Source organism: Pteronotus mesoamericanus, unplaced genomic scaffold (assembly GCF_021234165.1).
Source record: "Pteronotus mesoamericanus isolate MK-2021 breed Mesoamerican mustached bat unplaced genomic scaffold, CSHL_Meso_final contig_169, whole genome shotgun sequence".
Lineage (NCBI taxonomy): Eukaryota > Metazoa > Chordata > Mammalia > Chiroptera > Mormoopidae > Pteronotus > Pteronotus mesoamericanus.
The window spans coordinates 6,282,117-6,301,379 of NW_026555068.1; the positions used below are offsets into that span (position 1 = coordinate 6,282,117).

A 19,263-nucleotide genomic window follows, 5' to 3' on the forward strand; every position below is an offset into this window, starting at 1 on the left:
ACAGGAAAGTAAACACTTTTCAGCCAATAGGAGTGAGCCACGCCCTGTGAGTGGCTCATAAAAGGTAGACACAGCAGTCAACTCTTACTTCTGATTCTGGACGTGTCACAGGGAGGGTCTTTAATTTGAGCTCGGAGATGGATTCAGGAACGGAAAAATTAGACTCCCAGAGCCCCTCCATTAGAGGCACCATTGACCAGCCTCCCCTCCAAAAGAACTCTTTCGAAGAAAGGCACTCAGATGTGGATCAGAAACTACTAGAAGAAAAAGTCAAGACTTCTTCCCAGTTAAGAGAGAATGGCGTCCAAAGACGAGGGTCAGAGGCCAAGACAAATGAGAAAGAGAATTGTACGAAGAGGAAATTCAAAGGCAGAAACAGCTGTCATCTATCAGAAGCAGAACGCTGCTCCAACTGGGAGAGCTCCCGGAAGAGGAAAAGCGGTTCCAGGGACAGCCCCCGCAAGGGAGCCGGGGCCGCTCTGCAAGAGATGTACAGTGTGACTTTGGAAAAGATAGGAGAGGTCTCTGATACTGACCAAAGTGGTGACAGCAAAGAGACTGGAAATGCCTGCCATAGGAGAGCCCAGAGAAGGTGCACTGAGCATAGCAAGCGGCCCAGATCGCAGTCGCCGGGAGCGCAGACGCCTCTACTTCGGAAATGCCTGGTGATGTCCCTTCGCACCATGTCTGAGGCAATTTATCAGAACATAATTCTGCTGCAGGACCAGCAGCGTCCTTCCCCGCTAAGCTGGGAGAAGTATGCTATGCTCGCCCAGCTGCGGGAACATCTGTGCACCCAGGAGCAGACCATCTATGCCATGGCCACCCAGGCAGCCTTTGCCTTCCCTGCTGAGGACTGGCTTGTCCCAGCCCCTCTGCCAGGTCCCTGGGGTCCAGCACAGGATGACCGAGAAGCCCAGAGCCCCTTCTAGGTGACAGACCTGGCAAGGTCTGCCTCTTCCCCAGACAGGAGATGACTGAGGCTGCCCGTGAATTGGATTTGGGCTCAGCTAAGGACACTGGACCCCACTCAGCTGATGCAGCTGATGCAGCTCTGGGGCTACATCAGGGCTCTACCCATTCCCAGATTGTACCAGATGACCAGCAGGGCCTCTTTTTCAGGCAATGTGTTACTAGTAAGTTGTAAGAATTGTCATTAAAAATTTTTAAAAACAAGACTCAGATGATGAACTCTGGGTTTCCTTGAGGACTAAATTTCCAAAGTGTACATTTTATGTTAGACATTTTCATGTATTTTGAATATCTTAGGAGAGCCAAACATTATTTGAAAATAAGAACAAAAATATCGGTGAAATTCTCAATGGAATACTATGCAGCAGAAATAAAGAAGGAGCTCCTACCCTTTGTGACAGCATGGATGGATCTGAAGAACATTATCCTAAGTGAAATACGCCAGGTGGTAAAAGAAAAATACCATATGATCTCACTTATAAGTGGAACCTAATCAACAAACAAACAAGCAAGGAAAATATAACCAGAATCATTGAAATAAAGAACAAACTAACAGTAACCAGAGAGAAGAGGGGAGGAAATAACGGGCGGGGGGAGGGAAGGGTCATCAAGGAACATGTATAAAGGACCCACGGACAAAGCCAAAGGGAGATAGGATTGAGGGTGGGAGGTGGGGGTGGGTGGGGGTGGGTGGGGGTGGGTGGGCCCCGGGGGGATAAGTAGGGGGAAATGGAGATAACTGTAAACATGTAACATGGAGATAACAATAAAAGAATTTTTTAAAAACAGAGAGGGTGATGGCAGATGAGATTACAAAATCAGATCAAATGTACTTTTTATAGAATATGTAAGAATTTTTTTATGTAAGTTGATCCCATTATTTGATTTGAATTTTAGGAAGTTAATTTTTTTATAGGATTTTAAGATACACAGTCAGATTTGGAAGCCTTTGAAATATTGTTGAAGGACTAAATATAAGCGATGGAAATGAATTTGGAAACGAGAAAACATGTATTCAGAAAATATTCTGAAAGTAAAATTAAAATGACATGATGCTTAGATTTAGAGGTGAGGGTGCTAAAGGCAAGGTGATTCCTCGCCCAGTAGCACCATAGATGTGCCCATTCTGGGCCCATGATTTAGCTAAGTAGAACATAGGCTGGATTTGAGGAATCCTGACTCAATCCCAGGAAATGACACACTATGCTTACTGCTGTAATTAAATTTTATTGGAACACAACCACGTTCATTTTTGTTTATAAATCATCTATAGCTACTTTTCATTACAGCAGCAGAATTGTATAGTTACAACAGAAACTATATGATGTCAAAGCTTTAAAGTATTTAATATTTGGCTCTTTACGAAAAAAGTTTACCGACTCTGATGTATCTCATAGTCTGGGCCTCCTTTTTTTTTTTTTTGAATCCTTCCTTACTCAAGGACATTTTTTCATTTCTTGGTGTGGGGACGGAGAGAGAGAGATTAATTGGTTGCCATCTTGTACACACCCTGACTGGGGACCAAACCAGCAACCTAGGTATGCTCCCCAACTGTGAATTGAATCAGCAACATTTTGATCTACTAGATGACATTCCAACCAACTGAGCCACATCGGCCAGGGCTGGACCTCCTTTTGGGGAGTATAATCTGCGCAACTGAATGTTGTGGCTCTGCATTAGGAAGGAAAGGAGGTAAGGGCGATTTCCATGTTTGTGAATTAGGTGACTGAATGAATTGATGGGAACACAAATTGAAACAGAATTGCAGGTTGAAATGAAGGGAAGGGCTTAAAGATAGTGAATTTCTTTTTTAGATAGATACAGCCTAAAATATCTGTGGAATGTCAAAATATTGTATGCTAGGAAGTTGGATATACAGTTTGAATGAGAAAATTAATACTAGAAATATACAACTATGAAACTGACTGTAGAACTAATGCGTTGTGGTAAAAACCGCAACAATGGAGAAGGTCATAGGGTAAAGTTTCTAAATGAAGGAAGATGCCCTAGAGCAACACACTGGGGGATACTTTCAAGGCAGACAGAGGAACTGAATCCAGCAATACAGATCAAAAAGGCATTTATAAAAGGTCAGTGAAGGGAGTTACCCTACATAAGTCATGACATTAGGGTGTTTTACAAAAAGTGGGAAGTTCAGAAAGTCAAATGAGATGGTTCCCTTTGGGGGGAAAATACCCCAAAACTAAGAAGTCTTTCATTGTCTATGGCATAGAAATGTAATCAGGGTCATGGGAGCCGGGTTGAAATTTTACTGTGCTGAAGAAGTAAGAAAATAGAGACCAAAAATGTAAATTACTTTTTTAGGAATGGTCATAGGCATTGGCAAGGGGGAAATTTGTGTTTGAGGGCTACGGCCATTTAAGAATGAGACACTTAAGCCATTTTACTCTGACTATAGCAGGGAGTGAGTGAAAAGAAGAGTGAAGACTTAGCAAGAATAAAGGCAGAGACTTATAGCAAAGTGGCTCTGAACTGACAACTCATTTTTTGGTCTCAATTATATGATGCATATGTTTTATGAACAAAATTGAGTGTAGTTACAGAAACAATGGAATATAATCTTCATAAAGGAAAATCAAAGATGCAGATTTGCAGATATTCAGGTCTTTTAAAGTGGGTTTTTAAAAAAGAAGTTGTAACTAAATCAGCACCTCTGTGCTTTCTTCTTTGATGCCCAGATAAGAAATCCTGTCCTGAGAATTACATTAAGCATCTGGATTTCTGCTTCCCAACTTGCACGGAAATTCTTAAATAGCACATTTTGCCTCAGTCTAAGTGGCACTCTAGTCTTCAATTTTTACTTTTTCTTTTCCTTTATATTGCTAGAAGAGTCTTTCCCTTCTTTCTCTTTTTCATCTTCTCCCTTCTTTAAAGAATTCTAATTTTTGGACTTTTGTATTACCATACAAACACACACACACACACACACACAAAACATGAGTTTTGAGAGCCTTTGACCTTTCCAACTGTGGTCCCCAGTGAAGCAACTGGACATCACTTGGGAATTTGGTAACAATGCAAACTCTGGGGTCACCACCCTAGGCTTGATTTGGAGGGGTCCCAGCAGTATGTGTTTTAGCAAGCTCAAAAGGTGACGCTGAGGCACCCCAAAGCTTGAAAAGTACTGCTCTGGGGACCTTCAAAGTGATGAAGAGGGAGAGAAAAAGTCTAAGGATGTTTCACGATGCATTAAACATGTACTCTTTCTTTTGTCTTTTCCTGTAGAGACTGAAGAAAGTATTGAATTTTGTAAATTACTTTTTGATATCAGACTTTTTTTTTAAAGTTACACTGTGGAAGACAGTTTCAGCTGAAGAGTTTTTCATTAAATAGCATATCTTTTAATGTCAGTTACTGCATATATATCACATTTGTTTTAAAACTTGTATACTATTGTAATATTTTGTTAATAATTATTAGCAATTGCTTATAATTTTTTCAAGTCTGAAATAATCTTCTTCATATGCGTGTTTTTAGATGTCTCATTATTAAGACAAATTTCAAAAAACGGATTTGCCACATTAAAGATTGTGCACATGAAAAGGTTAAAATCTACCTGATTTTCTTACTAAAAAATCACATGAATTTATAATTGCATTTATAATGTGTTTTATGTATAAAGGAAGGGCCAGTTTATCTATGATCCTAGGAACATTGAACATTACCAACCTTTTTCGTTTTGTAGTTTTGTAAGATATGATATGTATTGCATTGTTGGCATTAAAATTCTATAATTATTTTAATATTTAATACATTTATGGTACCATTCTATTATTTAAATTTACATTCCTACAATTATCAATAAACTTGAATGTGCTTTCATATGCTTTGGTCTTTTGCATTTTGTGTGCATTTGTAAAACACTTAATTATAACAGGGTAGTCAAATGAACCAAAGTTTTTCCTTGTGCTTCTGGGTTTTAAATCATGCTTAGGAAGTTATTCCAATCCCAACAGTATTTCTTTTAGAGTACTTCTAGTTTTATTGTTGATGTTTGCATCTTTAATGGATCTACATTTGTGCTATACATGTTGTAAGTTAGGACATATTATCTCATTTTTCTTTTGAAATAGAGGAAATGTAGGGTAAATGGAGGCAGCCTGGCTTCCTCACGCAGATGTCTGGGCAACTAAAGGAAGCAGTTTGCCATAGCCTTGAGACTGGGTCCAATAAGTGTTCCTATAGCCTTGAGTAGGCTCGCATGCACAGAATCACGCTTTGTTACATAATGTTTGGGCACCCTGCCGGCTTTGTCTGTATTCAGTATATCAGGGAGTAAGGGCTCCCTCCTGGGGATGCAGGGCCATGAGGAGGGACAGGTGACATGCAGAGACATATGTGAGGACATGCAACTTGCAGCATGCATGGATTGTCTACCCTTGAACAAGGGCATGTCAGACATCCCAATGACTCTGTGAATATCCTTCCTTCTGCCTGAATCCTGTGAATCTGTCCAGCCTTGAAAGGTCACAACTCAGGAAGTTAAAGCCCAGAGCAGTTGAGTGACTTGCCCAAAGTTAGACATCTGGTCAGTGCCCAGGTCAAAGCTCTTCTGACTCAAAGTTCAGAGGACTTTCAGTTACTTCCCAGGGAAAACACATGGAGAATAGAGGGACAGAGGGGGAGTGCAGGGGATAGGAAATTAAAGGTAATTTACATGTTTTTCTTCCCCTTAACCCAATAATCAGAAGACTGAGAGTGGAATGGACAAGACTAACATAAAATATTTGGCTTTCCTTTAAAACCAATTTTTCATTTTACATTATTCTTTTCCTAGATTTTTATATCTGCCAAAATATAATTTTCAAAAAAATTTTAGAATGACTAAAGCCAACATAAAATGTGCGTCCAAAATATATTGTATTTTGCTGTGTATAATGCATACTTTTTGCCCAAATTTTTGAGGGAAAAATAAGGAGGCACATTACACATTGGTACAATGATTACATACCATCGGTATAATAATGGTTATAATAATCCCATGTATGCTGCACACAAAAACGTGAGTGAACATTATACACAGCAAAATACAGTAGTTCATTCATTAATGAGGAAATCAGCAAGATGGCACTGTTGTTTAAAAAGGACTTGATAAACTGAATATTTACAGAGTTTAAAAAAACAATGTTGAAATCAAATTGTTAGGTTAAAGATTCACAACAGCATGGATGGAACTGGAGAGCATTATGCTAGGTGAAATAAGCCAGGGGGCGAAAGACAAATACCCTATGATCTCACCTATAAAAGGAACCTAATCAACAAAACAAACAAGTGAGCATAATAGAGCCAGAGACAAGGAAATAAAGAACAAAGTGACAGTGGCCAGAGGGGAAGGGGGAAGAGATAATGGGGGAAAGAAGGGGAAGGGTCAAGTCGAGGAACTTGTATACAGGACCCATGGACATGGACAATAGCAGGGAGGATTGAATGTGGGGGGAGGGTAGGTAAGTCAGGGGAGAATAATGGGGGGAAAATGGGGACAACTGTAACTGAACAACAATAAAATTTTTTTTTTAAATAAACAGATTTGTAGAGTAAAAAGAAAGATATAAATGATCAATATCCTATTGGTGTGTACAATCATAAGTTTTAGGGTTATATTTTCTACTCAACAGACATCATTTTCAGCTTTTTTGCATAAAAATCTACAAGTTAATTTGTAACTCCAGAGATTGGGCCATAACGAATCATAAGTAGCATGTAAGACACACGATTTAAATAACCCTAGAGTGAGACTGTTAGTGCTCCAGGCTAGTATTGAATGAACAAGGGGTCATCCTTTTGCTTTATTCTGGCTAATTTTTCTTAACACACTTATAACCTAAAAGAGAGTAGACTTTTTAAAGTATTTATAGAAATGATACATTCTTTGTTAAATTAACCCTGGTTAAGTTAACTAAAACTTCTGGTTAAGAAAATAGCACAGATAGATGATGCATTATAGAATTGCACACCTGAAACCTATATAATTTTATTAACCAATGTCATCCCAATAAATTCAATAAAAAATTTTAAAAAGCAGGAAATAGCACAGAAAGTTTAAAAGCTTGAGTCAAAATAAATCAGACAAATATCAACAAAGGGAAGTTGAGTGGCAATCTTAATATAAAAATTAGAATTTAAAGTCTCAGACAGATTAGAATTTGAAGCAGATAGTTTTGAAAAAAATAAAAGACAAGTTTCAATAGAAAGAGGCCAATGTGACATTACTGCAAATTAATGTGAGGAGAAAGAGATATTAGGTGACTTTGAAGAGAAAGGTTAAGCAGCATGAGGGGCTTTGTAGGCTACACTAAAACATTTCATTTTGTTCTAAAAATTAATAGAAGAGTTTTTTTAAATTATATTTTATCCATTATGTTATTACAGTTGTCCTGATTTTTCCTCCTTTTACCCCTACACCCAGCACCCCCTACTCCCTCAAGCAATCCCCCTATCCTTGTTCATGTCCACAGGTCACGCATATAAGTTCTTTGGCTACTCTATTTCCCATACTGTACTTTACATCCCCATGCCTATTCTGTAATGACCTATTTGTACTTCTTAACCCCCTCACCTCTTCACCCACCCTCCCACAACCCCCCTCCCATCTATTTATCTTTAACTTTTATCATTTTAATTATGATGTGTCTTTGCGTGGTCCTCTTTGCGTCCATCTTGTTTGGGACTCTCTGTGCTTCCTGGACTTGTATGTCTATTTATTTCACCAAATTAGGGAAGTTTTCTTTTATTATTTTTTCAAATAGATTTCCAATTTCTTGCTTTCTTTTCTCCTTCTGACACCCCTATGAAGCGAATGTTGGAATGCTTAAAGTTCGTCCCACAGGTTGCTCACACTATCTTCGTTTTTTGGATTCCTTTTTCTTCTTGTTGTTCTGATTGGTCATTTTTGTTTCCTTATGTTCCAAATCATTGATTTGATTCTTAGCTTCATCCACTCTCCTGTTGTTTTCCTGTAAATTGTTCTTTATTTCAACTAATGTATCTCTTGTTTCTGACCGAATCTTTTTTATGCTTTCAAGGTCCTTACTAAGTTCCTTGAGCATGCTTATAACCAGTGTTTTGAACTCTTTATCAGATAGATTGCTCATCTCCATTTTGTTTATCTCTTTTTCTGGAGTTTTGACCTGTTCTTTCATTTGGGCCATGGTTCTTTGTCTCCTTGTTCTGGTAGCCTCACTGTGTTTGTTTCTATGTATTAGGTAGAGCTGCTTTGTCTCCCTGTCTTGGTAGTGTGGTCCAATGTAGCAGGCGTCCTGTAGGGTCCAGTTGCCTTTCCTATCACCCATGCTGGGTACTTAGATGTGCATTTTGTGTTGGCTAGTATACCCTCCTCTTGTAGTTGAGTCTTGGTTGCTATTGGTACATCAATGGGAGGGATTTACCCACGCCAGTCAGTTGCAAGGACTGGCTTTGACCACTTACCACCAGCCTCTGCCCTCTGTGGAGCATCAGCTGTGCAGGTACAGGGTGGTGCTCTAAAGTGGTCTGTAGTTGTCCACTGGGTGTGCTGGTCCTGGAGTTTCCCAGGTGTTGTAGGCCAAGGTCAGCCCTCAGTTGTGTTTTGCCCAGGGCACCCTACCTGAGCTATAAAGCAATCTGAGATGGCTGCCTCTTGTGCTGGGCTTGGAGATTTCCAAGCAAAGAAAAGCTGTGATTCTAGGTAACTAGTTCTGGGCCCAGGGCTCACTGAAGCTAGCTGCTGCTTGTCTGAGAGGATTTAAGAAGTTGTGAAGCAGCAGCCAAGATCTTCACTCATATGGAAAAGCAGGTTGGGCAGGGCCCAAGAGTCAGGTGGGGCAGAGTCTCTAGTGATCTCTAAGGTGGGGTCTAACAGTGTTTGCCAGATTTATGGAGTCTCAGAGATGGAACCAGTCTGCTGGCTCTGTGGAGGGAGGGTCTAGAAAAGGGACAATGGCCTCTGCTAGCCTCGATGCTGGACACCTCAGCCTCCCCCTGCACACCACAAGCTACTACCCCATCGTCAGAGCCCAGAAGGAGTGAGACTGAGTAGGTAAGTATGTGTGTGCATTCTTTAAGAGGAACTGCTTGGGGCTCCAGAAGTTTCTTCCACCGACTCAATCCTCGTTGGTTTTTGCAGCCAGAATTTGTAGGGACTTACCATCCTTGCACTGGAACCCTGAGCCAGGGGCCCTGATGTGGGGCTGGGACGCCTCACTCCCAAGATATCCTTCCTGACTATTTATCCACCACACACGGGTAGGGGACCAGCCCATTCCATATCTGCGCCCCTTCTACCAGTCTGGGTGGATGTAGTTTCTTCAGTTCCGTAGTTGTCAGGCTTCAATTCAACCGGATTTCTGATGGTTCTGAGCGATGGTTGTTCTATATTTTAGTAGTAGTTTTTTTGTGGTTGTGCAAAGAGGCGAGTCATGTCTGCCTGTGTGGCCTTCTTGACAAGAAGTCCCAATTGGAGAGTTTAAAGAGCAAAGTGTCATAGTTTAATTTTTGTTTTTGAAGAGTCACTCTGCTCTGCAAAGTGTTTTACAGCTGGACAAGCATGGAAATAAAGAGACAAGGTGGGGGACAATCCAGAGGAGAAGTGAAGCTGGATTGAACTAGGATGGAAAAAGAGAAAGGTGAACGGCCAGAAGGTATATTTCAGAGAAAAAGCTGAATTCAGTACTATCAAATGAGTCATTTTTGAATAGTGAAGATTATTGAGCGGTGCAGATGAAAAAAGTGTAGTTAAGGTTAATAATATAAGGTCTAGGACAAAGAAAACACTAACTAAATAATATTTGCTACTCATATTATATATTATAAAAGGGGTATAACAGGAAATTAAAAACTCAATTCTTAATAAAATAGAAGAAAACAGTATAAATAAGTTTTATTAATACATTTTAAAACCTGAATTGAATCCACATTTCAATTGTAAAAGATCATGATCTTTTTTTTTTTTTTTTTTTTGGTCTAGAAATAGGAAAACTAAATAGGCCAATAGGCATAGAGAAAATGGAAAATACGATTAAAACTTATCACCTAAGATTTCTCTGGCCTCAAGAATTATGATATATTATCTACCACACAGAGTAGTTCATCTTCTCTAACCTCTCTCTTCACCTAGAAGGAGAGCTCAATTCTTTGTCATAATAAACACTGGGCAAATATTATAGACTATAACTCTTAATTGGCACCAAATTAATTAGTCCATCTAGGATGCCCAATATTTTGGTTCTCATCTCATACTCTCTGTCAACATTTCTTCAGTCTAGGAGTACAGAGCTCATATTTGTCTTATTCTCATCTGTGTTATAAGTACTACCTACATGCCCGTAGACATAGAATGTAGTGAAAAATATTTGCTACATTGAAACAATGAATGAAATGCCAAAAAAAAAGGGGGAGAGAATAGTAAATCGGAGGAGGGTAATTTGACTATAGAGACTGTAAATGGTTGGCGGTTAGAATGGAAAGTGGGGAAGGGTTTTAAACAATTGTTCTTAGAATTAGACAGTGATTACAAGTTATTTTTAGGACAAGATAGGGAAATTTTGTGGTTTGAATTAAAACTTTGAGGGTAGAACAAACACAGAAATTTTACAGTGTCAGTTTTATTTATAAAGAGAAGAAATTAAAATTCACCACATGTCTAATCCATGTAAATTTCAGTGTTATAGCATACAAATGGGATTTGATGCAACCATTAAAATTATATTTAGACTGATTAATTTCAGGCAGTTTTTATAGTTTTAAGTTAAAAGTGCAGAACAGATTTGGATATACAATAGGGTTACAACTTTATAATTTTGCAAACACACACACACACACACACACACACACACATACACTCTTAGATGAATTACCTATCTCCAAACATCACAGCTATTTTGATTTTTGTGGTGGAGCTATGAAAAATTAGTTTTATATTTTTAAACATTTCCAATTTTTATATAATATGCTTCCATTAATGTAGTAATAAAATTGCCATTGTTAGAATATTTTTTCATAAGAATAATGTGGCTAATGATAAGCCACCATACCTACCATACATCAGTAGTCTTCTAATTTCTAAAGATTAATAATAGAATAAGTTATCAGTAAAGAGAAATGTAAAGTAAGATTTCATACAGTGGATTGTTAATTTATGGGACTCATTAACTTGAGTTTATAACCAGAGTGTAAGAATTATATGGGGCTTTTACGTATTAGTAATATCTAACTTTTATTAATATCTTACTTGCTTACTGATAACATGTTCATGAAATTTTATTCTCACAGAAGTAAAATAAGGTTCAAGAGATTAAATATGACTTGATAGTTTTAAAACAGATCAGAGATTTAGCTGGAATTCAAAATGATACCAGTATGACTATAATTAACTCTCCCTATGCCATTAATCAGAATTTGTCATATTGACTACTCCTTCTCAACTAGAGTAATGAATAAAACTGTCTTAAAGGAAAAATGCTGATAATTCCCAGAAAATAATTTCTCAAGGATTCAAAGATCTCAGATGAAAAAATTGAAGAAACTAAAATCATACAAAAGTGTCTGTCAGTTACAAATTATCACTGCAACATAAGAATTTTGTTTTTATATCAGAGAATAAACATACCGAATTACTTAGTCCTTAAGCACTCTCAAGAATATCTTTGCTCCTCTTTTCTCTCCCTACTCCACAGGCCAAACACAGGCTCAGAAACATGATTCTAGTTTATCCATTTAAATTTATGCAGGAGAGAAGACTCCCACTTAACTGTTGTCACATAATTACTGTGTGACAATTAAAAGAGGTCACATATTAAAAAAAGGCTGGACTTGAGCTTAAGTGAGCTAAATTAATCGCCTACCCTTTGCCCATACTGTGTCTCATATTCTAGCTTTCTTCTGACCTTAAAGCTGTAATTTATAAGATCTATCTTCAGCATATCAAGATCATGCAGTGAACACGGGTTAGCATTGTCCTGACAAACCAGTCAATGATATTGGACTGTGTCACATATCTCCGTGACCGATTTGTACTTTACACCCTCATTTTTCATCATCTTTAACCCTCTCATGCCCGAATGGTCAGGTTTGGGAATCTCAGAGCAAAACAAAGTTTTCATTTTCATTGCCCAGGTCCCTCTAATTCTTTATCTTTTTACTCTCTCCCTGTAATGGGTTGAGTGCTGCACCTCCCACACCCCAAATATATGTCCACTAGGAAACTGAATGGAACCTTATTTATGAAAAGGGTCTTTGTCGATGTAACTCAGTTAATGATCGCAAGATGAGGTCATCCCGGATTAGTGTGGATCCAATGACAAGTGTCCCTGTAAGAGAAGACAGGAGGGTAGAAGAGGGACACAGAGAAGACTTGTGAAGAGAGAGGCAGAGAGTGAAGTCACTCTGCTGCAGAGCCACAAGAAGATGGAAGAGTCTGGAAGGATTCTCTTCTGGAGCCTTCAGAGGGAGGACGGATCTGTGGACACCCTACAGACTTCTGATCTCCACACCTTTGAGAAAATAAATTTCTGTTGTTGCAGGCCACCAAAATTGTGATAAATTCTTACAACAGCCGAGGAAACTAGTATACTTCCTGAGCATCATTTTGACTAAAAGTAGCAGGTGTGTATCTTCCTATGCCTAATGTGTTCATCCTCTCTTAGGCTGTCAGCTCATCTCTTCCCATGTTGTTTCAAAATATTCTGAATAAGGAAACTCTACGTAGCTTCATTGTTTCAAAGTCCAGTTTCTGGAGACTATCTTGGCTATCCCTCCTTCCTCCCCTCCTCACTCCTGTCTGTCTGTTTCCCTTTTGGTTTTACTCACCTTTCTTGGTTCTTAAATTTTAGAGCAGAAATCCATACCCCACCCAACCTCCTTCTGTATCAATTAATGCTAATTGATATGAAGTCTGATCTCTCTGTTTCTGTCCTTACTATATCGCCATTATTGCCTCAGATTTCTAGTCAACATGATGATCCAGATCCTAGCAGAGCCAACAGTTTTTCAGGGAAATATCTGAATTCTTTCTACGTATAACTTCTATCTGGAAGCCATAGCCATCAGCAGCAATTATTTTGGTAGTCTTCCTTCTAAGCAACTGGAATCCACTGCTTCTATTAGGCATTTTGAATTTCCACAGGAGATTATTATCTATTTTTCCTAAAGGGTTGCTTGATGACTTTAAAGAATAAAGCTTCCCACATCCTCATGACCATTTGCACTAGTCCTTCTGCTCCGTGGCACACTTAAAAGTCCTCCTTTGTTTCTGTATCTGAACTACTTCCAAGGCCTATTTCAGTGATTCTCATAACAATGGCTCCTTTATGTCCACACCCAGCCGTTTAAGTGGAACCCTCATTTCTCATCTGGACCTGCATTATCCTCTATGTATTTCATGCTTATCAAATCCTGAGCTTCTTAGGCTACAGATTCAGAATTAACTGTTCTGGTTGGGACTGTAGCATCAGTATTTTTTAAAGCCCCCCCCACCCCACGAACCAATTGTTGGGTGCAGTGCAGAAATCGCTGTTCTAACCCACCCTGCGCTTAACATTCTGCTAGGAAATTTTGCAAATGCCCGTTGCATTGTGTCACGTAAGCAATCTAAATTCCTGAGGCTAACTTTCAAGCTCTCTTAATTTTACTCTAATGGAATCTCCTAACATAATCTATTTGGTTTCTCTTTTCCTGCCACGCTAATTTCCTCATGTTCTTTTCTCTAAATGTACTCTCTGCCAACTCACACGCACACACACTCACGCACACATGCAGGCACGCACGCACACACTCATGTTCTGCCAAAAGATTTTTGTGGAATATTTATAGATATGAGTCTGAGACATATTTATTATCCATACTGAAACATGGGATCCTGGAAATGTTTGAGAGCTTATAAAAACAGTGGAGTAGACCAAGTCAGCACTCTCTCCCCAAAGTCAGAATGTTTGCTTGTTTATTAGCTTGACTGTGATTTTTTCAGAGAGACATTGAAGTAAATATTTATAGTAAACAACTAAGCTTGCGGAAAAAAATCTTTGGGCCAGCTGACATGAAAACTTCTCCCATCGCTTGCTTTAAGCTAAAGGAGATCAAAACCTATTCATGCTCTTAGCCAAATCGGTGATTGACCTCTTCCCTTCTGATCAATTGCAACACTTCTGCTGCCTCCTAACACAGATGTTAGAATCTCTCCTGAAGGGTGGAGAAAACAAGGGTGGAGTCCTACTTCCCAGTCTTTTCCCAGAAACGGAGGTGTTTCTTCTTACACAAATGAGACAAAACTAAAACTGAAACAAACTGTGTTTTTTAGAAATCTGGCACACAGGTACGATAAAGTTTTGCCAGGGACTTTTTTTTTTTTTTAATATGGCTTCTGGAATGGGAATTTCCACTAGGGGACATTCTATAGCATCATAGGGAAAATGTGGTCTGGCTCAGTACATCCCAACTTGATGTTGTTATTGTTTCTCTTTTTAATTTATATGTAAAAAAGAAACAACAAAAGGGAACTCAATAACCGTAGCTCTACAGGATGTTCATGTACTTTATAATATTTTTCCTCGGCTCAGGGTACATATTTAATCCCAGTAAGAATTTCTTGGCCTAAGTGCATTTTTTCCTCCTTGTGAACTGGAGTGATTCTAGGAGTGATTGGGGTATTCTTGCATCAAATTATATGCACAGAATGGAGTTTTTAACAAGCACTGGACTGAGGGTCAGGAGAGCTGGTTTCTTAGTCCTTACATTGCGTTTATCGAAGTGCTTTTAGGCTCCATAGCAATCCAGTGGGTGGGGGTGAAAACTGAGGGTCAGGCGCTGCTTGTGATTCACTGAAGGTGTCATGAGTTTGTTTAAGTGCAAGTTAGCAGGACTAATGCATGGTTTAGCATGAAAGTCCCACATCATGGGGATCCCTTCAGTTCCTAATAAACGAAGGCTCCTGATGACCCAGGTGGCAGTGGCAGAGGACATCATCCCGTGCGAAGGGCTGCAGTCCTGCTCTGCATAACGCCCTGAAGTTATTGCTTCTATTTATTTTAATGCTCAAATTACTTGCAGATGTGTTACTTGGATTCACAACTAACAGCTTTACAAGAGAGTTTTTAACTCTCTTAAAACCAGGGGATGGATCCTACCTATCTTCACCTGTATTCATCTAATAATGCTCTGAAGTAAATAAACATCAGAGTAGGTGTTCAATAAAAGCTCATTGAATTCCAGACCATTCTTTTCTCACAGTGAAATGACAATTTACGCTTTTGGGAGGAAAAAATTGGATATGTTATTGCAATGATGGTAACTTTGGATCTCTAGATTTAAACTGAGTGATCTTGCCCCTTATTTACAATATAGTAGAAAAAACAATGTCACAATGTCAAGAGTCTTGAGTACTGGTTCCACTTTTGTCACTAATATGACCTTGAGAAAGTCACTTTTTCTGGATTTTAGCTAACCCAAATGTAAAAGGAAATGACTGTAAATTCTGTGAATTCTCACACTTACATCATTGTAGGCTGCAGACCACATTCAAACAGGAAACATTGTTAAAAAATTTAACTGACAAAAAAATTACACTACAGACTGTATCTTGGGTAGAATTAGGAAACAGGTGCATTCTTTCTCAAGTTTTTTCCTGTTCTCTGTAAATATCTAATTCCTCCTACCAGCCCCGAAAGCACTCAAGGTCCTTTGTGTTTTCTTTTCTGTCCCACTAACTAGACAAGGTAAGCTTATTTGCCCATATAATTGATCTTTAAGTTGTCTTTTTTTTTTATAACTATTAGATTTTCTTATAAGTTTACTGACCTGACAATCTATTACAGAAATAAAAAAGCCTGACATTAAAACATTCCATTTAGACTATCCTTTACTATAACTATTACTTCTCTTTTGTTGGTAATTTGCATTGCATTATTTGTAGCATTTTTTCCCAGATCAACAACTTGGTATTTGTGTTGCATTTCTCTTAATGACTACATAAAACAAACGAACAAACAAACAAAACAAACAAACCAGGATCTCAATAAGCTTATTCTGACCTGCTCAAAGCCTCCATGCTTACCAGAGGATTTGGAAGGAGAAAACCATAATCTTCAGAAATGTGAAATCTTCCTATAGATAATGACAGTACTGTCTTTAAATTCCGACTTTGACGTTCCATGATTTTGTTTGAAGTATCTGCACTGAAGCTGCTACTGAAGAGATCACTGCTCCAGATATACCAAAGACCCAGGTTAAGGGAACTTCAGAATAACATTTTTGCATTTCAGTTTGTTGCTAAATGTCAAGGCAGCAGGGGAGAACCTTGACCTAAGGTTGAATTCCAGACTGCCATGGGCTTTCTCTGACAACAGGCTGAGTAAACAATTGCAGACTGCTTATTAAAATAAGGAGGCAAAAAAAAAAAAAAAAAAAAATCACTTCAGGAAACAAATTCTCAATGTTTTTCATAGATGTGTAATATGAAAAGATTGGTTTTAAACCCAGAGACAAATTGGTCATGGCTGATTGCAAATACACTGATAGGAATCTGATCCACAATGAACCTTGACAATTGGGTCTTTATCCAAAAGGAAAAAACTGTTTCAACCAGAAATTAGTGACATATGGATAGATATTTCAGTGACTGGTGGTAAGTAGGGTAGAAAAGAGGACTAGATGGATATCAGAACCTCAGAGGTGTTTGATATGTAGTTTGAACAATATATTTTAAGATTATAATCACTTCAATTTACCTTAAAAGACAATATTTTATGATTTTTAAAAATCTGAGCACATTAAAGGAGGATATGTATATCGTTAAGCTTAACAAGTCAAGTAGTAAATACTAACAAACTTGAGAAGAGCCTGAACAGATTTGATTTAACCCCCTACTTATATCCAACATCTTTTGAGAGTCTGTCACTAAGATGAGCGATCTTATCCATTACATAGGAACGACCAGATCCATTTTACAGACTAGAAAACTAAGGCACACCCATGTGAAAAGCCCTGTCCACTATCATACCACTAATTAAGAACAGAGTGAGGACTGGAGTGGAGGTATCCTTATTTCCAAGCCACAGCTCTGTTCACTAGCTCAGGCTGCCAGGTTGTCTGTCAAAGATGCCTTCACGGTTTGAATCCAAGGCCATGGATCTGCACTGTAAGAATTCTGAAGACTACTCCATCTTTTGCCCAATGGACCCAAAACCTAGGTCACAAGCTTGTAAACAAATTTATTTGTAAGTTAATTTATCTATCCATATCTTCTCCCTCCTCCCATTCTGTAAATTAAATATAAAAGCTAAGAGCAGGAAGTACAGTGCTAATTCACTTAACAATTCCCATGGAGGGTTTAGCTTTGAAGGTTTCATGTCAAAGTAGCCTAATCGATTCATGGTTCATCAGACACCTGACAGCCATCCTCAGTTATCTATTTCCATTCAGCCCAATAATCAACCAGTCTCCAAGTTCAGTTTCTTATACCTACTAAATGCAATTTCTCAAAATTCATGTTTAATCATCTTCTTCCCTGCAATCTTGGATTAAAAGATGATTTAGTTATTTTTGTTTATGCTAGTCATTATTTTTTATCTAATTTTCTGCACTCTCTCAAGAAATTAATGTAACACTGTAAAAGCATAGAATCATAAATTATCAGGCGTGAAAGTAACATTATAGAATAAATGATCTAGTTCAACACCCTCATTAAATATATGACAAATTTGAGATTTATAGGAGTGAAATGATTTAGCGGGTACCATCCTGGGAGTTCACATCAGGATTGGATTAGAATTCTGACTTGCTCCCTCTGAGCCCAGATCTTTCTCCCTGCTAGGGCGGCACAATCTACTTAAGTAAAACTTTCTACTCTGTCACCTATTAACTATATGGCTGTTTAGCAAGTGGGAAACAAAAGTAAGAATTTTAATACTGAGCCTCTGTTTCCACATCTGTAGGAAATAGTAGTGTTTATCCAAGATATTCTGTGATGCTCTTTCCCCTGCCTTTTATAAATCCTTTTTTAATATCATGTTTTTTTGATTTTCTCGCCTACCATTTCGAGTATACATTTTCTGTTTCAATTACTACATCCTATTTTTCTATTTCAGCCCTGAACATTTAAATATTTGCAGTTTTATTATAACTATTTCTCTACCTCAGTGTTCTTATGTGTTTCTATCTGATCTTAACCATCAATTCTATGCCCAGTTCCCCAAGTCTGCAAATTCAGTCTTGATCTTCCTTGTTCCCCAGATTTAGGTCCATGGTACTTGTGAGTCAGCGCACATCTCAGATCCTGCAATAAAACCTTTGAAGAACTCCTCACTGTAAATAAAATAAAGTTCAAATTTCCTTGGCCTGGCACTTAAGGATGTCTATCACCTGGCCCCCAAACACCTTTCTAGCTGTGCAAAATTCTACAATAACCTTGGATTTCCTTCATGTCAGGTTTCAAGCTCTACCTGATTTGCTTTTTCCTAATGCATTTCTCTCGTCTTGTCTGTTACCATAAGCACCTTGCAGGAAACGTATCCAACCCAATTTTGTATTTTCCAGCGTCTGGAGCTCAATAAATGCTTGTTAAATGAATAACCTGTCAGAGTCTTACTGTGAGCCCTATACTTTTAAAACTGGAGTCTTAATGCCAGGTAGAGGTTTGTGCTAGTCTCTGCAGTTCACTTTAAGCACAGCCCCTGCATTAAGGACCACAGGGGCCTCACCCTCTATGAAGCTCCATTTTGCATCTTTCTTATTAGAAAGAGGAAGTTGGTCAAACATAATTTTCCCCAGGAACTTCCTCTTTTAGCAGTAATAATTGGAGTTCCACAGTCTTGTATCCTATAATCAGCTTTCCCGTGAGTCACACTGGTTTCAATATACAAGAGTTCTGTTTCTCTTAAACTAGGTATTAGAGCTTTTCGGAAATGGACCAAGAAGTATTGAGAAAAAGAAGAAATAGGACATCATTTCATGTTTACTGGTTGTAGCATCAGATATACATAGTTTTAGTTTCAAATTGATAAAGTTCAAAGTCTGAATTATCAAAAACAATCGGCCTAGAGAGTACTGACACACTGAGACTGTTCTGGTACAGCTTATTAATTATTTCTTTGTTCATAAATCAATGGGACTTTCTAGTTCTTCCCTTGACTAACTATTCAGGCATCTGGAGTTTGGCCTACTTTCCCTTTTTAAAAAACAAAACAAAACAAAACAAATCCCTCCAAATCTCTCTTCTCCTCTTAGGTTCTCCTATGACATGTATTCTTTCTTTTTATATTGTGCTTAAAAGTAGTAATAAAAAACTAACAGTTAACATTCACTGAT

General features: G+C 38.3%; 1 protein-coding gene across 1 annotated transcript in view; it reads right to left on the reverse strand.

The window, feature by feature from the left end:
• The window catches only part of IDO2 (indoleamine 2,3-dioxygenase 2), a 51,818-nt gene extending 35,615 nt beyond the window's left edge, over positions 1–16,203 (reverse strand). Inside the window, exon 1 of the mRNA XM_054565791.1 lies at positions 16,013–16,203. Within this exon, the coding sequence (XP_054421766.1) occupies positions 16,013–16,111 (99 nt within the window). The 5' untranslated portion in view covers positions 16,112–16,203. The remainder of the gene's footprint in view (positions 1–16,012) is intronic.
• Between the last annotated feature and the right edge of the window lie 3,060 nt (positions 16,204–19,263).